We start from the raw sequence: 21,658 nt of genomic DNA, 5'->3' as shown, positions 1-21,658 counted from the left end.
GGCATTGATTTTGTATCCTGCCACGCTACCAAATTGCTGTATGAGTTCTAGCAATCTTGGGGTGGAGGCTTTTGGGTTTTCTATGTAGAGTATCATGTCATCGGCGAAGAGGGAGAGTTTGACTTCTTCTTTGCCAATTTGAATGCCTTTAATGTCTTTTTGTTGTCTGATTGCTGAGGCGAGGACTTCCAGTACTATGTTGAATAGCAGTGGTGAGAGTGGACATCCCTGTCTTGTTCCTAATCTTAGGGGAAAGGCTCCCAGTGCTTCCCCATTGAGAATGATATTTGCTGTGGGCTTTTCGTAAATGGCTTTTAAGATGTCGAGGAAAGTTCCCTCTATCCCAACACTCTGAAGGGTTTTGATCAGGAATGGATGCTGTATTTTGTCAAATGCATTCTCTGCATCTAATGAGAGTATCATATGGTTCTTGGCTTTTCCCTTGCTGATATGGTGAATCACATTGATGGTTTTACGAGTGTTGAACCAGCCTTGTGTCCCGGGGATAAATCCTACTTGGTCATGGTGAATAATTTTCTTAATGTGTTGTTGGATCCTATTGGCTAGTATCTTGTTGAGAATTTTTGCATCCATGTTCATCAGGGATATTGGTCTGTAATTCTCCTTTTTGGTGGGGTCTTTGTCTGGTTTCGGAATTAAGGTAATGCTGGCCTCATAGAACGAATTTGGAAGTACTCCATCTCTTTCTATCTTTCCAAACAGCTTTAGTAGAATAGGTATGATTTCTTCTTTAAACGTTTGATAGAATTCCCCTGGGAAGCCATCTGGCCCTGGACTCTTGTGTCTCGGGAGGTTTTTGATGACTGCTTCAATTTCCTCCCTGGTTATTGGCCTGTTCAGGTTTTCTATTTCTTCCTGCTCCAGTTTTGGTAGTTTGTGGCTTTCTAGGAATGCGTCCATTTCTTCTAGATTTCCTAATTTATTGGCGTACAGCTGTTCATAATATGTTTTTAAAATCGTTTGTATTTCCTTGGTGTTGGTAGTGATCTCTCCTTTCTCATTCATGATTTTATTAATTTGAGTCTTCTCTCTCTTCTTTTTAATAAGGTTGGCTAATGGTTTATCTATCTTATTAATTCTTTCAAAGAACCAACTCCTGGTTCTGTTGATCTGTTCCACAGTTCTTTTGGTCTCGATATCATTTAGTTCTGCTCGAATTTTAATTAACTGTCTTCTTCTGCTGGGGGTGGGGTCTATTTGTTGCTTTTTCTCTAGTTCCTTTATGTGTAAGGTGAGCTTTTGAATTTGAGTTCTTTCCAGTTTTTGAATGGATGCTTGTATTGCGATGTATTTCCCCCTCAGGACTGCTTTTGTTGCATCCCAAAGATTTTGAACGGTTGTATCTTCATTCTCATTAGTTTCCATGAATCTTTTTAATTCTTCCTTAATTTCTTGGTTGACCTTTTCATCTTTTAGCAGGATGGTCCTTAACCTCCCCATGTTTGTGGTCCTTCCAAACTTCTTGTTGTGATTAAGTTCTAATTTCAAGGCATTATGGTCTGAGAATATACAGGGGACTATCCCGGTCTTTTGGAGATACACAGATTTTTAAAGCATGGGATTCTTGAAATTAAAACCCTCTCTAAGGTGAGAAGTTGAGAAAAATTAATTTGACCGTATCACTGTGAACAGAATGACCAGAACTCAGCTGTCATTTAGTCTGAACTGGATGTAGTCACTACCAGTGGGTTATAGAAACGGCCAGAATACGATCAGTTGTATATGTGTGGCTACTCATAGACTAGATCTATGGTAAGTGTCCATTTTGTGTGTGTGTGTGTGTGTGTGTGTGTTTTTACATTCCAAACTTTTATATTCCTTCTGGAAATAGAATTATTTTAAAGGTGGGAAACAGATTGTGCTCGTTTCGCTTTTGTTATGTCTGGGATATTTTTAGTCTCTCTTGCACACAGAAAAATCATTGTTAGTTTCACGCAGTTTAACTTTATAGCAAGATTCTGTTGCAAGACACTTTTGGAAACTGTCCCAGATAAACACTCTCCACATAGCTGCAGAGAGAACTGCTATCACCACAAAAGAAAAAGTAGGGGAGGGTGGTTTGTGCGCTGGAAGGAGTTTCAAAGCGGCAGTTAGGCTTTCAAGTAGCTCATCAGTTGATTTGCTTCCTTCAGAATCTGTCCCCCAAATCCCACTGGCATTCTGTCACTATCAAGACAGGAGTATTAATCATTTAAAAAAAAAATGCACTGACCTTTTTTTTTCTTTCTTCCTTTTTTTTCCCCCCTGGTTGGCTAAAGAAATGACATCCCAGGCTTGTGTACTTCAAGATGCCCAAGAAACAAATCCTCAGCACGTCAGCCCAAGTTCACCTTCAAGCAGCCAGTTTATTAATGAAAACTCCCAATTTAGTAAAAGTATGAACTCAGTATAAAAACCCTTTTCACTTTTCACAAATATCACTGTGGCTGATGACAACCTGAAGAAATAGAAGGGCTAGTGTGATTCTAGTAAACCTCTTAAAGGTTTACTTTGCCTGCAGAGAGAACCATTGGGTAGCGAGGTGCTACATGGACATCTCAAAGTTAACATTTCCTAAAGCGAAATCCCAATTTCCTCCTTTAGATTTTATTCTTCGCCAGTCTTCCCTGAAAATACTGCTACCATCCATTTTTTTTCAAGCCAGAAATCTGGGTATTGTCCTGGATTCCTACCACTTATTTCTAATCATCAGAAAGTTCTATTGGTTCTACTTCTAAATATGTAATGTTAGAGATGCCTGGGTGGCTCAGTGGTTGAGTGTCTGCCTTCAGTTCAGGTCCTGATCCAGGTCTGGGGATCGAGTCTCGCATAGGGCTCCCTTCTATGCCCCTCCTAAGCACAAGGAATCCACTTCTCCCTCTGCCTATGTCTCTGCTTCTCTCTCTCTGTGCCTCTCATGAATAAATAAATAAAATCTTAAAAAAAAAAAAGCAGTATTGGGGCACCTGGGTGGCTGAGTGGTTGAGTGTTTGCCTTTTGCTCAGGTTGTGATCCTGGGGTCTTGGGATCGAGTTCTACATTGGGCTCCCCGCAGGGAGCCTGCTTCTCCCTTGCCTATGTCTCTGCCTCTCTCTCTCTCCCTCTGTGTCTCTCATGAATACATAAATAAAATCTTTTAAAAAATAAAATATGCAATGATTTTTGTCTATCTCTCCATTTTCAGTGCCATTGCCCCTGGCCAAACTGCCCCTGTTTCTTGCCTGGATTATTGACATGGCCTCTTTGCTGGTCTCCTGCTCGCCCTTTGGTTCTCTTCCATATTTCTTTAGTTCTCTCTTCCCTCCTATTACTGGTTGAAAGCTTTCTCTTGATTTTAAAACAGAACCCAAACTTTGGGTTCTGCTTCATATGACCCAGGCACTGGTTCTCCACAGCCTCCATCTGGAGAGCTGGTCACACTGGCCTTTTTTCAAGTCTTAAAGCACATCAGTTTCATTCCTACCTCAAGATCTTTGTATTTTCTGCCCTTCTGCCTGGAATGCTGCCCCCTCACCCCCACCTCCCACCTCTTCATAAAACCGATCATTCTCAGATCCCAGCCAAAAGATCCCCCTTGCAGAAGCCTTCCTTGGCCACCTTGTTATTTTCTGTTGTAATTCCTATATACTCCCCTTTCTCGCAGTCTCAAAACTTTTACCTATATTTCCTTTTGTCTCATTTATTTGCTTACTGGTTTACTGTCTTTCCTGATCATGGAGATCTCAGCATTGCCTTATTACTCTCCTTTCGCCAGAACCTAGCCTAGAGCCCAACTACCCAGCAGGTGCTGATTAATTAGTTATTCAATGTGTAAAATCGCCTGCCATCTCCAAAGAACAGGTTGAACCTGGTTAGGTAAACATTTTGAGATTTAATACTGAAATTTCGAGGATACTTCCCATAGGTGTTATTCTTTATGTATTTCCATTTAGAAGACAACCACCACAAAATAAAAATAAAATCCCCTAAGTATTTCTCCAGACTTAGTTATATGACTGATTTTGTCTTCCTGGAGATTTTCCATTTCCATTTGTGAGTAAGAATTATTTTAGTCCTCAACTACTACCTTAACTAAAGACAAGCCAGCTTTCTGAATCGAGGATCTTTTAGTAAATTTGTATCCTCATGGCCACACCATCATTTGGTAGCTGCCCTTAGACTGGTGCTCACGGACAAGGTACTCCCTTTAATGGCAGGATAAACCATAAAGATTGGTGGGAAGATTGGTGGGGAGTAGGTTTGCCCCAGGCAGAGAGAGCCTTAGCTGGTAGTATCACAAACAATGCTTTTTATCATTCCATCTGGTTGGCTCCTAAAAGCAGGATTTTTTGCAGAGTGTAGAACTAAATAGATCTGTGGCAACACTGGTCAAGGCTCCATTCTCCATTCTAGAAAACTATTTAGAAAAGGAAAAAAAAAGTATGCAACTGAACCAAATTGTGGGGTATAATGTTTTCCACCCTCATGGAGATTGTGTTGTTAACCAAATTAAGGTTGTTGGTATTGATTGGCTTAACATTATGCTCACCACTCTGTGTCCAGCATCTCCGTCACTGTGGCTCTGTGAGGTGGGAGGAGGCTCCAGTCCACTGAGAAATCTGGGGTCTAAGGGGATGAAGGGTCTTATTCAAAGTTACTCATTAGGTGGAAGAGCTGGGATTTGAACCTAAATTTGTTTGGCTTGAAAAAAAAAAAGAAAGGAAAGAAAAGAAATAGAGAAAGGAGAAAAAGACTCAATTAACAATTAAAAAATTTTCCCAAGCTCTTTAAATGTACTATCTACATATTTTGTTCCTTTAGCCAAAGGCTTTTTGAGTTTGTTGAACTCAAGCATCTGAACCTAAAGTCTATTTTTACATACAGGTTATATGCATATGCATATATAAATGTGTGGGTTTTTGCAGAAGTTATTCCCCACTTCTATCAGGTATATATATTTAACTTCATTCTATCTATATACATGGACATAACATATATAAAAGCAGGGTGGGGGGGGGGTGGTCCGTATGTCCCAGTTTCACGGCTGAGCTGCAGTCAAAGAAATAACATTTCAGCCATCAGAAGTAAAATAATTCTTATTTTCACTTGTATGCCTTGAAGGACACGAAGAGGTAACCGGTTTGTAACCTAGAGCAGCTCTTGGGAAATCCCTTAGCCTCAGCTCGGCCTGTAGAGGCTCCTTTCCATCTCAGCCCCCACAATACTCATCCCAAACTTGGCTTCTCTCTTTCTTCTCCACCCTCTCTCTTAACTATTATGTAGAAGAATTAAACCCCTCACCAACAGTTTAGTTTCTCTGTAGAAAGGAACAGACCTGGCACACAAGGAGGCATTTTACTTAGAAGCTTGAAGGGCGGTGATGGGGCTGTGGAGAAAGACTGGAAAGTCGGACATGAACCATTTCTTGTAAGAGTTACACGTTAGTGGGGACCTAGTGGGGCACCTGGGTGGCTCAGTAGTTGAGCATCTGCCTTTGGCTCAGGTTGTGATCCTGGGGTCCTGGGATTGAGTCCTGCATTAGGCTTCCTTCTGCCTATGTCTCTGCCTCTTTCTGTGTGTCTCTCATGGATAAATAAAATATTAAAAAAGAAAAAAGAGTTACATGTTAGTACTTGTAATCCTTGTAATAGGTACCATTTTATTTGCACATATTTATATGGGTACAATACTTGGCTTTCTTGCACATCAGTATATCATTTGTGATGCCTTTTTAGGCATTAGATAATTATATATGCTTACTTTGTGCCAGGTACTGTTCCACATGCTTTATATGTATTAACTGACTTAATCTCCACAAGGGCGTGTGGGTAGCTACTATATTTCTCCTTAATTTACAGATGGAGAAACTGAGTCACACAGAAGGTAGTAATGTGTACAAGGTCCCACAACTAATAAAGGGTAAAATTAAATGAATTAAACTCAGGTGGTCTGGCCTCAGAGTTTATTTTCTTTTTTTTTTTTTTTCCAGAGTTTATTTTCTAAGACAATTGCCAAACTGCCCCTTGTTTGAAATAATAAAGTTTTTTTTTACTTCATTATTAATATTTTTAAACATTTATTTTCAAAACTAATGTGGAGGTTGATAGATAGTAAGATGACATCTGCGTGTTCTGCCTGTTGTGAACGTTTTCCCTGCTCTGCACGGTCGGTGTGATAGCTGGACCACTAGCTGGGCTCGGACTCCTCCTGCAGTGTGAAGGTCTTCAAGGTACCAGGATTTGGAAGACAGCAGTTTCCTTTCCTACTTCCTCAGCACAGAAGCTCACTTCCCTTCAACGGATGGGCAGTTGCTGTTTCCAACTCAGGATAAGCCCACGTTGAATTTCACAAAACATGAAGCTGCAAACAAGAAAACGTAAAAGTGGAAGAACAAGGTTGGGTAAGTGAGTGTGGGAGTGGAAATAGTCCATCTTTTGTTCACCTCTTTCTTCTCCGCACCAGGTGCAGCCCTGTGGGTTTCCTTGAAGATCCTATATGTCTGTTTTCCTTGTGGTTGGTCATCTTCTCATCAGTGAGGATCAGGATTAGCCTGTTCCTAGATGGTGAATGTCCATACTTGTCTATCCCTTTACTCTGGTTCTGCTGGCCGCTCACTGGATTCTCTCAAGAAAGAGCAAGGACGGCAGATACCAGGAAGCCCTGCCACTCTAGTCTGGCCTCCTGAGCCCAGGGGAGATAACATTGTTGAATACGACACTGTTTCTTTTTTCTTTTTTTCTTTAAGATTTATTTATTTGAGAGAGAGAATGAGAGAGAGAGAAAGCATGAGTTGGCGGGGGAAGGAGAAGAAGACTCCCCACTGAGCAGGGAGCCCAACGTGGGGCTCGATCCCAGGACCTGAGATCATAACCTGAGCTGAAGGTAGACACTTAACTGACTAAGCCATCCTGGTGCCCAGACACTCTCTGAGCCTGGCTTTCATGTCTTCCTCCACAGGGCTCCCAGCAGCCTCTGCCCATCAATCACACATGGCATCGAGCCACACTGCCTTACCACCTCTGACTCAACTTTGAGAACTAGGTGTGGATGTGACAGAGAAATCAAAATGGAGACCCACCCACAAGAGGGCTCAGATGCCACCTAGACCAACCCTGTATGGAACAGATGAGAAACTGGGGCAGAAGGTCCCCCTTCTTTTTGAGCATCAGAGCTGGAACTTCACATGTTCCCTGCCTGTGAATCCAATGGCCTTGTGTTACTGCCTCTGTGCTGCATTGTCTGCATTCAGCTCCCCAGATTTCTTTGAGTCTCAAAGTTTCCAGCTTGAGAGTGTTTTTACTGAGGCCCCAATAGTTGTCCCAACTTCTACACTGAACCTGAGATGTAGCCAGGCTGAGCCATGATGTATAAATATGAAGCTTGTCCCTTGCTTTTGGGTCAGGGCTCACTGCAGCTTATCTCAGAGGTGGCAGCAGGGAGTGGGTGTGGAGGAGCACTGCTGGAGCTTGTGTCCATGAGTAACACCTGTACCCTGTCCTTATCATAGGACCCTGGGGGGCAGGTTTTCCTGGGGGATGCTGGGGGTTGCAGAAGCCACGCAGGGGGCCCTACAGGCATCCTGGTTAATGCTGCAGGCTCTGAAGTGGTCACAACCCAGCCTCACCACTTACTGAGCAACTCTGGACAAATGATTTCTCTGTCTCTGCCTGAGTGTCCTCATCTGTAAAACAGCTATATCTTCTAGGATTGTCCTGACAATTAAATGGGATGATGCACTCAAAGCGCTTAGCACAGTGCCTGGCAGTACTGATGTCATAGAAAATGGCAGGGTGAGGAGCTCCAGGAATCTGTCACTCCACCGCAGCAACCTTTAAGCTGGTAAAGACTGTCAGAGTCAACTTTCTCAGTCTAGGATCTAAGAAAAGAAAACTTCCAGCTATTAGAGGAATGCTTAATGAGGAAAGAAGCTGCTAAATTTTGAAATTTAAGAAAATCTGTCAGGTAGCTGGCTTGCTACTGAGATAACAGAAAAGCGATGTCAATGACCACACTCAACAAGGAATGCAGTCTGCACGAAATAGTTGAGAAAAGTCAAGCAACAAGCAGCAGTGTGTCCTGGAGAGGAGGCTGAGCCCGATTGCCAGAACCACCATGTTATAACCTTTAACACATCCAGTTCTTAACAAAAATTAAAGAATCGCACGTAGGAAAGTGTGCCCTATTCACAGGGAGGAAGAAGAAGTTGACAGAACCTGCCCCCAAAGAAGACTTGTTCCTGGATGTTGGCATCCTGGAATTCAGCATAATTATTAAAATAAAACTGTTGCCTGGATCCCTGGGTGGCGCAGCGGTTTGGCGCCTGCCTTTGGCCCAGGGCGCAATCCTGAAGACTCAGGATCGAATCCCACGTCGGGCTCCCGGTGCATGGAGCCTGCTTCTTCCTCTGCCTGTGTCTCTGCCCCTCTCTCTCTCTCTGTGGCTATCATAAATAAATAAAAATTAAAAAAAAAATAAAACTGTTGCCTATTACCAGGATATTACTGGAAATCTCACACTTTTCTGTTAGTTTTACATTGTATTATGAGTGCTCTAAATATTTTGCCCATTTCTTAGTGGGAATTACCATTAGGGGAAAAATGACCAGTTTGTACTGAGGAAAAGTAAAATTGGTAAAACTCTACCCTTAGATCTGGCTTTAAAAATATACACTCCCACCATTCTTTTAATTTTTTTAAAGGTTCACATACATGAATAAAATTAGACACCAGGTTGTACTTTAAGTTAGAGTAATCACTCATTAAAGACATACTTGAATTTAACACATTCATTATTCTTGTTTGAAGTATAGCTTATTTGGTACGACATAGGAAATAATGTATTTATACCATAACATTTCCCTATGGTTGGTTGCTCAGACATGGTACATTCCTGTTGTCTAGCCCTTCACATACTACTGGTATGACCAATAACATCAAGGCTAATCATTTTTCCTTCCCTTGTTGGGTGACATGAGACACAGAAGGTCTGTATAGCCTGAGTGGGGTTGGTCAGAAATCTGAGGTCATCTTGAAAGTGAAGAAAGGTTTTTTTTTTTATCCCTCAGAGACTCAGGTGTAGAGGAATATTTGACCGTGAACAAAAGTTTACACTGGCCGTGGAATTGGCTGTCAGCTTGTGATACCGAGAGTCGGAATTCTGGGTTACACCCAGACCAGGTCTAAGTAGTTAACAAAAAGCCTAATTAATGTTCTGAGAGATCCAGTTGAACATCTGTATGCCCTGAGTCCACCAGTGAGTGGACTAGCTACCCTCTCCACCAAGTGACCTCCAGGTCTCTGTTTTGGTCCAAAGCAGTGGCAGTAGAGTTGTACATTTGAGAATGTAGAGTCTTCATTTGCACACCTATCAGAGCACTGGCTTGAGACTGAACGTAGGAGGATGCAGTGGGCGCAGGACCAATTATTCTCCTAGCTTCCTTCTAGGAGAGGAGTTTGCTGGTGAGAAAGACTAGGAGGATCTGAATGGCACTTGTGATGGGGCAGAGGAAGGTTCTGTTGGCCAAGTTGGTTGTTCTTGGGATCGGGTGTGGGGTTGTCTTGGTTGTGGAGATGTGTTCTGTTATTGGGGTTGAGTGTGGGGTTGTTGTTGTGGAGATATGTTTTGTTGTTGGGGTTGGATGTGAGGTTGTCCTGGTTGTTGAGATCTGGGAGGTGGTTGTGCCTGGAAAAAAAAAAACAACACAATGGCATTAGGACCTCTTTTGGAGGGGGAGACACTAGAGAAAGGAGGCTAATCTGACAAAAGGCCAGAGCCAGAAATTCATTAGCAAACTTCAGTCAACACATCTCAGTGGCCAAGTATATGTAAAAGAGGAGGAAAACTAGGGAGTACAGAATGTCAAGGAAGAAAAAACAAACAAGAAACACTCTCTACCCTTAAGGTCTATACAATCCTATGGGGGGAAGGAGTTTATACAACTACTGAATTTATTGTTGGGTGGGTAGTCTGTCCTCGAATGTCTTCATGTCCTTAATGTTATATTAGATCAATCAGTGCAAATATGATCCAGAATGGCACAGTTTTTTTCCTTACTAATTTCAAAGGTTGCACATAAATTTGATAAGAACTAGATATCATCCAGACCTGAGGACAGCTACCCCTGCTCTAAAGCAGGTGCATGGAGACCCCATCCAGACCCCTGAATCTCTTTCTATGATTTCAGAGGCACTGCTTATTGTCCTGTGCAGAGGTCTGACCATCCTTTGGTTTTCTGAGGTTGCCTTGCAGAGAGTTGGAGAGAACCAGGCCAGGGGCTGATCCTGGAAAAACTGAAGCTTTGTTATGATGCCTCCAATAGTATGTGGATCAAAGAGAACTATATGGAAAGAGGAGAGCGAAGTCCCATGATTTGCTCAGGCCCAGGCACTCTACCCTGGCGGGAGGGTGCCTACCAGTTACGAGGCATTGTTTTAACTCATTTAGTGTTTCCCAGGGCAGATGTTTCACCAGTATCCCACTGAGCCACAGAGTCTGAACACAACTCCTTCCTTCCTTCCTTTTTTTTTTTTTTTTAAACTGGATTTTATTAGTGTGGACCTAAGGAATCCTGATTGGAAACAAACATTTTTTTTTTCTTTCTTAGCATTTACATGAGTATTCATCTTGAAAATGTCCTTCAGGAAGAAAATAACACCCCAGTCTTTTCACAGAGGGAAACCACCAAGGAAGCCATGAAGGCATTCATGTAATAGTTTCCTTAGGCAGAAGCACTTTAAAATTTATTGTTGAAAATAGATATCCCTTGTGACTGTATTTGCAGTGTATGGCCAGCAGGAAGATGGGCAGCATGCTGCACGTATTTCAGTACTGGGGGGCTCCCAAGGAAGATCTGTTATCTGGACATTGAGAAAGACCAATGTTTCTTGTTCTTGATTGAACTTTGTATTTAAAAACTTCATTAAGAATGAAAGATTGTTGGGGCACCTGGGTGGCCTAATTGGTTACGTGTCTCCCTTTGGCTCACGTCATGATCTCAGGGTCCTAGGATCGAGTCCTGCTTCAGGCTTCCCTACTGAGTGGGGAGTCAGCTTCTCTGTCTACCCTTCTGCCCCTATTCCTACTCCCCTACTCTCTCGCTCTCTCTCCCCCCCCAAGTAAATAAATGAATATTTAAAAATGATTGCCTTTATAATTTTGATGTAAGTCTAAGAAAAGTGACAGGAAAGTGTAAGATGTGGGCTATGAGTCCTAGTTTCTCCATTTACTTTCTTTGTGGTTTCAGACAAATTACCTGTCTTTCCTGGACCTTAGTTTCTTGAATTTGTTTCAGCTCCCTAGAAGGAGGCAAGAGAGAAGGAAGACGACAGAGAAGGGAGGAGAAGGACAAGGAACTTCAGGATAATTGGAAGTTGGGGACGACAACTTATGAAAGGTCAGTAATCCCTTGTGGTAGTGGTGGTGGCCAGAGGGTACTCTGAGAACTAAGGAAAGTATGAGCATTTCTACACTATCAAGGCTTCTTTGTGCAAATCTCCCCCTCTTCCCCTTAAGCCCCTTGGTTAGAGTCTGCTATACCTAGGAAGGCTTTGTGCGAATGGGAATTCTTTGTGGAAATTAAAGGGCTGACTCTTTTATCCATCTATGTGGTATTGGACATAACGGCTCCGGGGGCAGCAGGAGTCTGGAGCCGCAGGTGGCTGTGAGAATTAGAGGCCCCTGGGAATTGGCAAAAAATCTTGGGAATGGCTTTTGTTTCCTACAGGGTGTAGGATAAAGGGTCGAGCTGTCTTCTGTAGGTCTCAGGTATTAGGAAACTCAACTGACATCTGGATAACACATGATTAGAAGATTCTTCTGGGGCCCTCATCAAGTAATTTTCCAGGCTGACGGAAATGTGTAAATAGGCCACAGAGGAACTTACCTTTTCTTTCTAGTTGCAGAGAAGAAAATGTAGCCACATCATAGAAATTAATAGTGAAGGCTCTGTGGAGGGTAAATCAATGAGAGATAATGGTGAGGCTCTCAGCTGTGGAACTCCCAAGTCTAGCTCCCTTTTCTGCCTTCCCAGAGGATCCCAACCTTAGTGTTCTCTCAAGCATAATCAACAGATCATTGCTGATCTGGTCAATATTGTCTTGACTAAGATCCTCCGTGGTCTTGCTCCAGTCAAGCTCTTGTCCATCACCCACCCCCCACCATCTTCAGCACCTGAACTCCCCACAGCCTGGAATGCACACCTGGTCACTGTTCAAGCCAATTCCACCCATTGTCTCTGGCCTGGTCCCATCTGCCTATATACTCAACAGTGGCCTCTGTGAAGCCATATCTCCCTGTTGTCATTAACCCAGATGGAGCTCCATTAGAGAGACATGCCCCTCAACTGCACTGCCTTGCTGTGAGCCAATCCTGCCACGGCAGGAGGACAGGTTCTATTGTCAGCAATGCCTGATGCATAGGAGGTGCTTAGTGTTCATTAAACAATCTGTACAGCTTGTTGTGCTGTTCTTAGATCAGTGGTTCTGTTATTATTTCAGTCTCTTGTTCATACTTTGAACAGTTGACTAATGAGAATGCTCCAGCCACATGTCAGTCACCGTGCTTGGTGCCGAGGGGACATGGGTGGAGGAGACAGGCAGGGTTCTCACCCTTGTGGCACTTTACCGTCTCTTCAGAGAGACAGACTTGAAACAAAACAATCAATAAACAAGTTAAATAATTAGATCCCAATTGTGATATGTGTTATGACAAAGCAGTGGAAGCTATGAGAGTGAAAACAGGAAGCTGGAACTTGACCTGGGTTTTAGGGAATGCTTTCTTGAGGAGTGATGTTCAACATCTGCAATTATTTCCATAGAGGCCCTGCCTACCCAAAACTCACTGTGGAGCCCTGTGGGCAGGAGCCTCTTCACATCCCATTGGCCCCCCGCCCCCAGCACAGTGAGCTCCCTGCTCTCTGTTCTCCCATCGTACGTGCTACTCCTCTTTCCTCTTAGGCGTGGGGACCAAACCAGAGAGGCCAGTTTAAGAGAGGTCTGGAGACTGCACTGTGGGTGGGAATGTGCTGTTTCTGTGGCAGGTTGTCACAGTTGGGCCTTTTATCTGTTGTAGCATGGAGTGTGAAGGCTTTAATGAGGTAAGAGAAAGCAAAGTCGTTGCCCTGACTAGTTTTTGCTGGCTTCGAAGAGGCTGCTGTCCTCCTGAGCCTGGAATGTAGCAGCTCCCTTAGATTTCCACTTTCCGAAGTCACTATGGGCAAAATTACCTCTCTAGGGACAACTATGTCCAACCAGGCCTCGGGTTTGGCAGGAGAAGGCAGGATGGCTTGATAGCATCATCACCACCAGTGTCCACAGAGACCCAGGGGACACGACCAGGGTACATGGCTTGACCTGCCCTTTCAGTACAAAGCGGCAGTCTGAAAGTGTGAGGGCCTCTCAACATGGACACCTGAAGTAACCTGGATAACATTGCTAGCGGAGAGGAACGTCTTTGTTCAAGTGTAATGTAAGCCCCCAGGTGGCTTCACCTCACAATCTGAGCATGTCCATTTTGTATGACACTAGGAAGCCAGTTTTATTTTATTTTATTTTTTTGAAGCCAGTTTTATGACACAATCATCACACTTGGCGTTCCCAAAATGAATCTGTATTTTAAAAAATGATTCTCCAGAATTTGAAGCAAGCAGCATGGCTAGTGACAAAGATCTTTGCTTAATCAAACTTTTGTCAGGCTCTAGAACCTTCTCAAGCCTATCTGTGCACTTGCTTGTAAAATACAGTTTTAGTAGGAACCCTGCTAAGTCAGTTGAGCAAGTACCTTCCACCCTTTACCCCGAATACCTAGTCCTTCCTCCTCTACCACTCCCAGGGAATACCTGAGGGCTCTGGCCTGCTATCTGCAAGAATCCTGTTAGGTCAGTTTAGCCAGAATCCCCCTGATAAGGCCTTAACTGTCTCCTCTCAGTGATTCCCACCCTGCTTCTTGGCTATAATTCCCACTTGCCCACATTGTATTCAGAATTGAGCCTGGTCCTATCCTGAAGTCTCTTTCCCCAAATAAGTTTTGTTTTCATTTGTTTCTTTGCTTGTTTTGCTTTAACCACTGTACAGCTGTGACCAGAGCTTTCTGTCTATGATGAGTCTGCCTGGGGGTTTGTGCATGTGTGTGAACTCCTGTAGGTAGAAGGTAGGACAGAGAATAATGAGGCAGAAAAGGAATTCAGCTACTAAATTCTCCACATCATGTCTAGGGTGTTTTGAGTTGTCCAAGGTCAGTGTAAAACTGCATAAACCCCATCTGCAGTTGTAAAAGCCCAAAGTAAATCACATAGAGATAGATTCTTACTGTAGCGTGATTGTGGTTATGTTCGTGGACTTCGGAGATATCCAGCTTGCTGTGAAGAGCTCGTCACTCGGGTTCTCCAGGTGATACAGGACACTGTTGTTGCAAAGCTCATCTACTTTTTCCCAGAGGCCTAGTGCGTTGTTGTTCGCATCCACTGCTCGCAGGACCACAGAGGTGATGTTGGCATTCACAGGAACCCACACTAGGAGGAAAGGGTAAGGAACCAATCAGCCATCTGTGCAGTCAGATAGGATGAGGATAGTGAAATCAAACATCAGTGTGAAAAAGGAAGTTACCAATAGCGTTGTACATATAGTATCCCATATTATTTTATTTTATTAAAGATTTTATTTATTCATTAGAGACACACACACACACACAGAGGTAGAGACACAGGTAGAGGGAGAAGCAGGCTTCATGCAGGGAGCCCAACGTGGGACTTGATTCTGGGTCTCCAGTATCATGCTCTGGGCATTGTATCCCATTTTAAATGAAGTTGAAGAAAAAAGTCTGGAAGGAAGTATAAGATCTTACTATGGTGATTTCTTGGTAGTGGGATTATCCATTATTTTTATATTCTTCCTTGTGCATTTTTGTGTTCTCCAAATTTTCTCCAGTAAAAGGTAAACAAAAGAAGACATGTGCGCCTGCCCTGGTTTTGTTGTGTCACAGGGGTGAGACCCTGGCTGGCTCTTAACCTCCAGAGCCAGGTTCCTGTCTGCCAGATGAAGGGGACAGCCTGTTCTGCCCTTCTCTCAGGGGGAGTGGAGTATGGGAAGAGGTGGGCTCAATGCATGGGAAAGGATCAAGTGGGCCCCCCGGGAAGTGTGTCATGACATAAGGGGCCAATAGTGCCAAGTCAAAGCTGAGTCCATTTCCTGGTCCCAGAAATACTGATGCCCTTGGCCTCTGTTGTTGAGCATGAGGGAATGGGTGGGGTCTCTGAGCCTCAGTACCTGTCATATAATCCTAGGGCTTCCTGACCTTCTCCAGTCAGGTGAGTCTTCCTGCTGACTTAGCCTAGGGTATGGTCACAGGGACCTCACTCACACTGGCTGATTCCAGTATTCTGATGTGTGACACAGAGGGAACTTCAAGAGGACACTTCATTCAGTCTGTCCATTTCCTTCCTTAGAAGATCCCTTCTGGAAGAATTTCTCAGTGCTAAAGGGTTATTCTCCAGGGCCCTGTCAGCCACCCAAAATTCATTCAAAGACTTCTTTTTACAAAGCAAAGAAAATTGAGCAGGTAGCACAGTAGGATCAGCCAGTTCTAAATAAGAATTTTAGCTCTCCCACTTAGGAGAGGTCATTTCATCCCTCAGCCTTTGTTTCCTTATTGTTCATTACTCACTCCACAAGTGTATATCTAATGCCCACTCTGCAGCAGGTCTGGTCCTAGGTCTGGGGATGATGACATCCCTCATTATAAGGAGATCACACTACCTTATCTTACAGCATTCCTGGGAGGAGCACAGTGAAGAGTGTAAGACTTTAACACATGATGGGTGTCAGATGAATTGCGATTGTTATTTATCTATTTATTTTTTAGCACAAAACATTTCTGTTCTGTTTGTGCCAATCAAGGTAGGCTGAGCCAAACCCCACTGGCCCTGACTTGCCCAGTGAGAAGCTGACAGTTCTAGATGTGTGCACAACGGTGAGATGGATGGTGCTCAGTGGTGCTGTCCTGCAGAGAGCACCAAGTCTGTCAGTCCTCCCACGGGCAAACTCTTGTCTCGCCATTTCTTCTGCTCTCCTTCTTGCCTTCTGGATTCCAGCTTCCTTTTTTCCCTCCTAGGCATCTGTCACTTGGATTTCTGGCCTCTACCTTCTCTCTTCAGGACATAGCCAGATCAGATTCCATGCACAGCACTTCCATCAGGACACAGTACACTCCAGAACTTTCAAAGTGCCTGTCTTTCAAAAGAATCTAGACATTTCTGCTTTTTCACTTCTGTTGATTATAGTACCCAACACATGGCTTTTATGACCCTCCTAGCCTGACTGTGCTTTTCGCATTTCTGCTCTAGGGGCAGCCAGCCCTCCTCTGGTTCTGCAGATGTACCTGGCCCACACCAGCCTCTGGCCTTTTTCATGTCTGGAACCCTGCCTTATCACACATTCCATCCCTGCTTGCTCTCCAGGACCCTGCCTATGTTCCACCTCTGGGCCAGTTCAGCCTCCCTTCCTCTCACTCCTGAAACATTTACATTTGTTATTGTAGAGTTGAGTACTTAATTACATTCTATCTGTACTATATACTGTGGCTTCATCCATGTCAATATGTGGCCAGCCAAACACTGGAGACCTGGAAGGCACTAAATAACTACTCACGGATTAATTTAAAAAGTTGTGTGCCCAGTATTATACAATGCCCTTAAAGATGAAGGTTCAAGAAAAAGGCAAGCAGGTTATAGCCATCTTGCCCACGGAGGCAGATGCTTGCCCAGCACAATCTTAATATAAATGTCACTGCGTCGCGGGTTTCTTTCACTGATATCAAGACAAACCCAGGGAACCTCTTCTAAGATCCTGCCTGAGCTGCACTTGTGCCATGGAATGTGCCAAACCATTTATGCATGACTTATCAATGTAGACACAAACCCTGAAATTAAAAAAAATTCAAAATCAAAATAAAGAGAAGCAGTTGGTTTCTGTGGGTCTTTACCCAGTCTCTCCAAAAGTCTCGAGTCCCAGTGCTGTCCTGCAATGACACTCGTACGAGGCAATCATGAAGCCTGTTATGTAATATAATCCTAGGTGTGGAGTCTGGCACTTCACATCTCCGTGAGCGTAGGATTTTGACTCTCAAATCACTCACACAGTGATTCAGTTTATCATAGAGCTTTAGCACATTTCTGTTCTGAGATGAAGTCAGATGAAGTTTGGAGAAGTGCCTGGCACGAAGTAGGCATTCAATGAACCAGAGTTGGTCTCCTCCTCCTTTCCCTTTCTCTCTACTCTACCAAACCCCTCTGTAAATGTTTGATTTTCCCCTCACCCAGCATGTTCCCTTTCAAGGGGTCTTATGGATCCTCTCTTGACTGTTCATTCTCCTACCTTGCTACTTTCAGAAGGCCCCCATTCTACATATCTCTCCCACAGCATCTTCACAAGATGGGTTTCTTTTCCTTCCATTTCAACAGCAAAATCCCTCACCTTGTGTTATGTTATCTTACGTCCCAAGTCTGTGATCTCTTTTGTAGCAGTCCCTCTGATGACCCCCAGGTCCTTCTTTGTGTGCGAGGTCACACCTATGCTTTTCTGTCCTCATCTTGAATTATAAGGTTATCCTCCCTGGCTTGGTAGGACAAGATCCACTGCCTGTGGAAGTGGGTGGGATACAGTGACCCAAGTCACAACTGAAGCCCTTAGCGACAGACCCCATGAAGAAAAGAAAGAAGGACAAGCTGGGACAAGTGTGTGAAAGCAGACAATAGTTGTTCTCCTGCCTCAAGTCTGGAATCTATGGTTCATGGGTGTGGACATCACCCTGGTGCTCTAGGAGAACAAGATGACACAGTAATGAGACAGCAGGCTCTGAAGCTAGACAGCCTGGCTGAACAGAGCTGGACAAACTTCAGCTGTTACTTAGGTTCAGATATTAACAATGCTACCCACTATGGCCTGGGTAGAACTTTAACTCCCTTATGCTGCAGTTCTCATCTGAGAAAACAATAGCATTTACCCAGAGAACAGCATCCCAGCACGTAGTAAGGGTCTCAGCTCCCATTACCATAAGTGAGGGGCATAGAGTATCTATGGGCCAGGTATCTGAAACTAGACAGCTCTGGTTCATATCCCAGCTCCATCCTGTAAGGAACTCTGTGACCTGAGCAAGTGACTAGCACTTCTACCTCTGTTTTCTCATCTGTGAAACCAGAATAACCATGGTATGTTATCTGCCTAACAGGTTATCACGAGATCTAAATGCATGAATACATGTAATCATATTAAATGTTATTATGAAAGTAATCAGAAAGCACCTGTCTTGACTTACAGGTGTGGCTGATCCCAAATGGGATATTCGTAAAATGTTCCGAGGCACTTCGAAGAAAAGCCTTGGATTGGGAAGAAAAGACCGAGATTTAGGAGCTAGCTCTGCCCCTTATTAGCAGGGGAACCCTGAGCTGCCACCTAACTTCTCTCAGCTGCAAGGCTGCTCATAAACAAGGTGTGAGAGGAACACTTTCCCTCCCTAGCTCACTAGAGTTTCCACCCACACACTAAAGGCAAACAGTGCCTCCCCGTGTTGTGCAACATACCATCATCCATGGTGGCATTGTTTTATCACATAGATGTGAACAGACCACACACTTTGGTGGACTTATTATCCCTGAAAACAATAAAAATGCCCACTTTATTTAAGTGTGAGAATTTGCCGCAGGTGTGCTCTTACTGGGGCTCAGTTAACCTGGGTATCAGGACTTAATGACTCCCAGCTCAGATTTGCACAGAGAACAGAGCAGAAACAGTTCCACCCAGCCAACTCTCTCACACATATTCCCTTTCTTTGTTTCTATCTCCATTTCCCATCTGGGTCAAAAACATATGTTTTGTATGATTGAGAGCAGGAGTGGAGGGGGAGTGCTCTGAAATTCTAGTTAACTCCCCTCAGAAGACAAAGGACAACAAAGAGAATGGCTTCTCCTCACCTGTGTAGTTTGTGTTGCTTTCGTAGACATCTGAATTGGCCATGATGCCTTGGCCAGTGGTGGTGACCTCACTGAAGAGCATGCAGCTGTCAACGTCATCTGCAGAGCTGGCCGAAGAACACAACAGTCCGAAGCATAGAAACAGCCTGAGTGGAAGCAGCGTGGAGCTAAGGACTGCCATGGTCTTGACCTGTTTGGAAACTGCTGGGCCCGGTACTGGGTAATACCTGTGACTCTGCAGCTGTTTATATGCTCCAGGGCTGGAGCGTCTGTGTGAAGTCATATATGCAAATCTCCTTCCCACTCCTCCCTAAAATGAACTGGTGTCTGGAATTTGGCGCAGGCTATCACCCAGGAGTGAATCTCATGGTACTCGTCAGCATGACCCTTTACAATTCCAGTTTTGCTCAAGAAGGGGAAGGTACTGATCATGGTTCTATTTTGCATCTCATTCATCTCAGCATCTGCTATTTGAAGAAAGCTGTTGAGAAAAGGCTTAGTGCTGGCAAAGTGAAATTCAGAGTTGAGTAATCACATACTTGGCCCATTTAGAAGCACCACACTACTCCCTGTAGGGAATTTAGGCATAAAAGCTCTATTTTCTTGGAATATTACATATCCTTTTCTATCTCTCCTTTATTGAACATGTTTCCAATCCCAGTTTCTTTTGTGACTAGCATAAAATGTAGGAAGACTGTGCCTTTGGATTTATATTTATTTTTTGGAAATAAACAGCTTTGATCCACCTTGCTCTTGACACATTCTTCCATAGCACCATAGTACAAGGAAACTACTTAAAGAATTAGAAAATATGTTTTCTTGTATCTCTCCTCTGATTTTTATGATTTACTCACTAATCCTTTAGTATTATGTGAGTAGAAAGGAAACCAAAACAATGGAGAATTGAATCAAGATGATATTTATAAATGTTTCTTCAAGAGAAGCACATACAGAATGGTAGAACAAGGACCTCTGAAAAATCTCCTCCTCCAGAAAAGCAATGAGAACAAAAACAGTCAAAATAAACTTTTTCAGAACTCTGGAAATTAAGCAAAGGTTTACAAAAATCTGACAAGCATTTTTTAAAGAAAAATGGCTGAATCTCATTGAACACAATGAGCATGGTGGCATTGTAACTTGGCTTATTTACACCCCTCTCACTACACCTCTGCACTAGCCTTAGAAACCAGCAGCCTTGCCACCATGGGAGCCATGCAGACTGGCAAACTAGCAGCCAAGGGAAGGGGTCAGAATGGGCTTGGAGCGCTCCAAAAAGCCTCATTTCCAGAGGATTGTCACTATGTGACGTGTCTGGAAATTGCCTATAAATCTGAATTCTCAGGTTTTATTAGCTGACTACCAAGTGGACTCAGCAGAGCCTTCAGTGCTCCACACATGGTAAAGAAGATAGACTTCTTTAGAATTATTATTATTTTTTTCATGGTGGGTGCCTGGTTTATTCAACTCTCAGAGCTCCATCCCTGGCCAACGAACAGAAGTAAATAGCTAGGAGCTGTGGGGCCCAAACAGAGCGGGGCTGTGCAGTTATCAGGAGATAAAAGGAGCTCAGCTAAGTAGCCAGAGCAGCATCAGGGCCAGGCGGAGCAGAAAAGGCCCAAGCACACAGTGCCCAGCCTCACTCATGGCCCCAGCATAGAACCTTGCCACTTCCTCATTGGGGTTGCCCTGGGCCGGGTCGAACCACATCTGGATGCAGCGGCCACTCCCTCAGGTGTAGTTGCTGACTTTGTAGGAGTGACTACAGATTTCACTGCACAGAGAAGTAGATGTGGGGAAGTAGAAATGGAAGGGATGGCAGGCAGCTCTCTCTGGATACTGGTTATACCCTGAGGTCCAGGTCCAGCCCTTTTGCCAGTTGCTCTTGCTGGTGTAGGAGGTGCGGCAGTCCTGCCACCATTGCTCACAGTCCTCTCTGCACAGGGGCATGTGCAGGATGTGCTCCTTGTGCCAGCCCTGGGTTCACCTCCTGAATCCAGAGCCCCAGGTTGGGGGAACACTCATATAGGCAGGTGTCCTGGATGAAGTCCTTTTTGCAGGCATTGATTTGCAATGGTTCCAGTTGAATCTGTACAGGTAGGAAATATCCTTATGGGCTTCCTGGCTGGTGTTGGTGAAGCAGCAGGAATTCTTCTTCCAGGGGCTGCACTGCTTATGCAGCTTGTCCTCTGGGCTTGGCTTTTCCTTGTGGTGCTTGGTGTCCATACAGACATTGAGAAGCTCAGTTCTGGGCCACGCTGTCCGTACTGCGGCCACCCCCACCAGAAGGAACAGCATCTGCGTTGTCACCAGCTGGGCCATGTCAGTCTCTGAAAGAAGAGCTGTGGTCTGGGAGAGGAAGTGGTTTCTGGTCTGGCTCAAGCTTCTGCTCCACTCTATAGTTCCCCTTGCCCTCCTCCAGGGCACAGCTGAGGTTTAGTGGCTTGAATCCTGTGACAGGCAGGGAGGGTTAAGGCCTCAGAAGACTTCAGCAGGTGAAGGACCATCAGACCCCCTCAGGCCTCTCTTCTGGCTTTATCCTTTAGAATTAATTTATAAAAGTCAGTAAACAGACAATAGCAGCAGCAGCAGCAGCCGCCGCAGCAAACAATAATAACCAACAGAAACTACAATAAAACCTGGGAAGGAGAGGTATTGCACATCCAGAATGACTACATTATATTTTTTAAATGTCCAGTTTCAACAAAAGATTACAAGACA

At 44.1% G+C, this 21,658-nt stretch overlaps 1 protein-coding gene, 1 long non-coding RNA gene and 1 pseudogene across 2 annotated transcripts; 1 reads left to right on the top strand and 2 right to left on the bottom strand.

Moving 5' to 3' along the window:
* Positions 1-5,927: 5,927 nt before the first annotated feature.
* On the bottom strand, positions 5,928-19,390 carry PLET1 (placenta expressed transcript 1). The gene is made up of 4 exons (XM_072729829.1): positions 18,941-19,390; positions 14,284-14,485; positions 11,861-11,922; positions 5,928-9,660 (listed from the first exon to the last, which is right to left on the bottom strand). The coding sequence occupies exons 1-4, from the start codon at positions 19,221-19,223 to the stop codon at positions 9,419-9,421; spliced, it is 789 nt and encodes a 262-aa protein (XP_072585930.1). The 5' UTR covers positions 19,224-19,390; the 3' UTR covers positions 5,928-9,418.
* LOC112925990 (uncharacterized) lies at positions 6,158-19,685 on the top strand. Its single transcript, XR_003236232.2, has 3 exons — positions 6,158-6,379; positions 11,270-11,371; positions 18,967-19,685. It is a non-coding gene; the product is annotated as an uncharacterized lncRNA (long non-coding RNA).
* Positions 19,686-20,506: 821 nt separating this feature from the next.
* Positions 20,507-21,259, bottom strand: LOC112925888 (folate receptor alpha pseudogene; annotated as a pseudogene).
* Positions 21,260-21,658: the final 399 nt, after the last annotated feature.

This window comes from Vulpes vulpes, chromosome 12, assembly GCF_048418805.1.
Source record: "Vulpes vulpes isolate BD-2025 chromosome 12, VulVul3, whole genome shotgun sequence".
Classification (NCBI taxonomy): domain Eukaryota; kingdom Metazoa; phylum Chordata; class Mammalia; order Carnivora; family Canidae; genus Vulpes; species Vulpes vulpes.
Note: the sequence above shows the minus strand (reverse complement) of the source record. Positions and strands in the feature narration are given on the sequence as shown.

What these genes read in the sequence shown, in the direction of transcription:
- PLET1 (XM_072729829.1), bottom strand. Translation starts at nt 19,223, where the DNA reads ATGACTTCACACAGACGCTCCAGCCCTGGAGCATATAAACAGCTGCAG. An exon ending in ATAACCACAATCACGCTACA is followed by an intron (nt 11,923 to 14,283) that starts GTAAGAATCTAT and finishes TACCCTCCACAG; the next exon opens with AGCCTTCACTATTAATTTCT. An exon ending in TCTGCAACTAGAAAGAAAAG is followed by an intron (nt 9,661 to 11,860) that starts GTAAGTTCCTCT and finishes TTTTTTTTCCAG; the next exon opens with GCACAACCACCTCCCAGATC.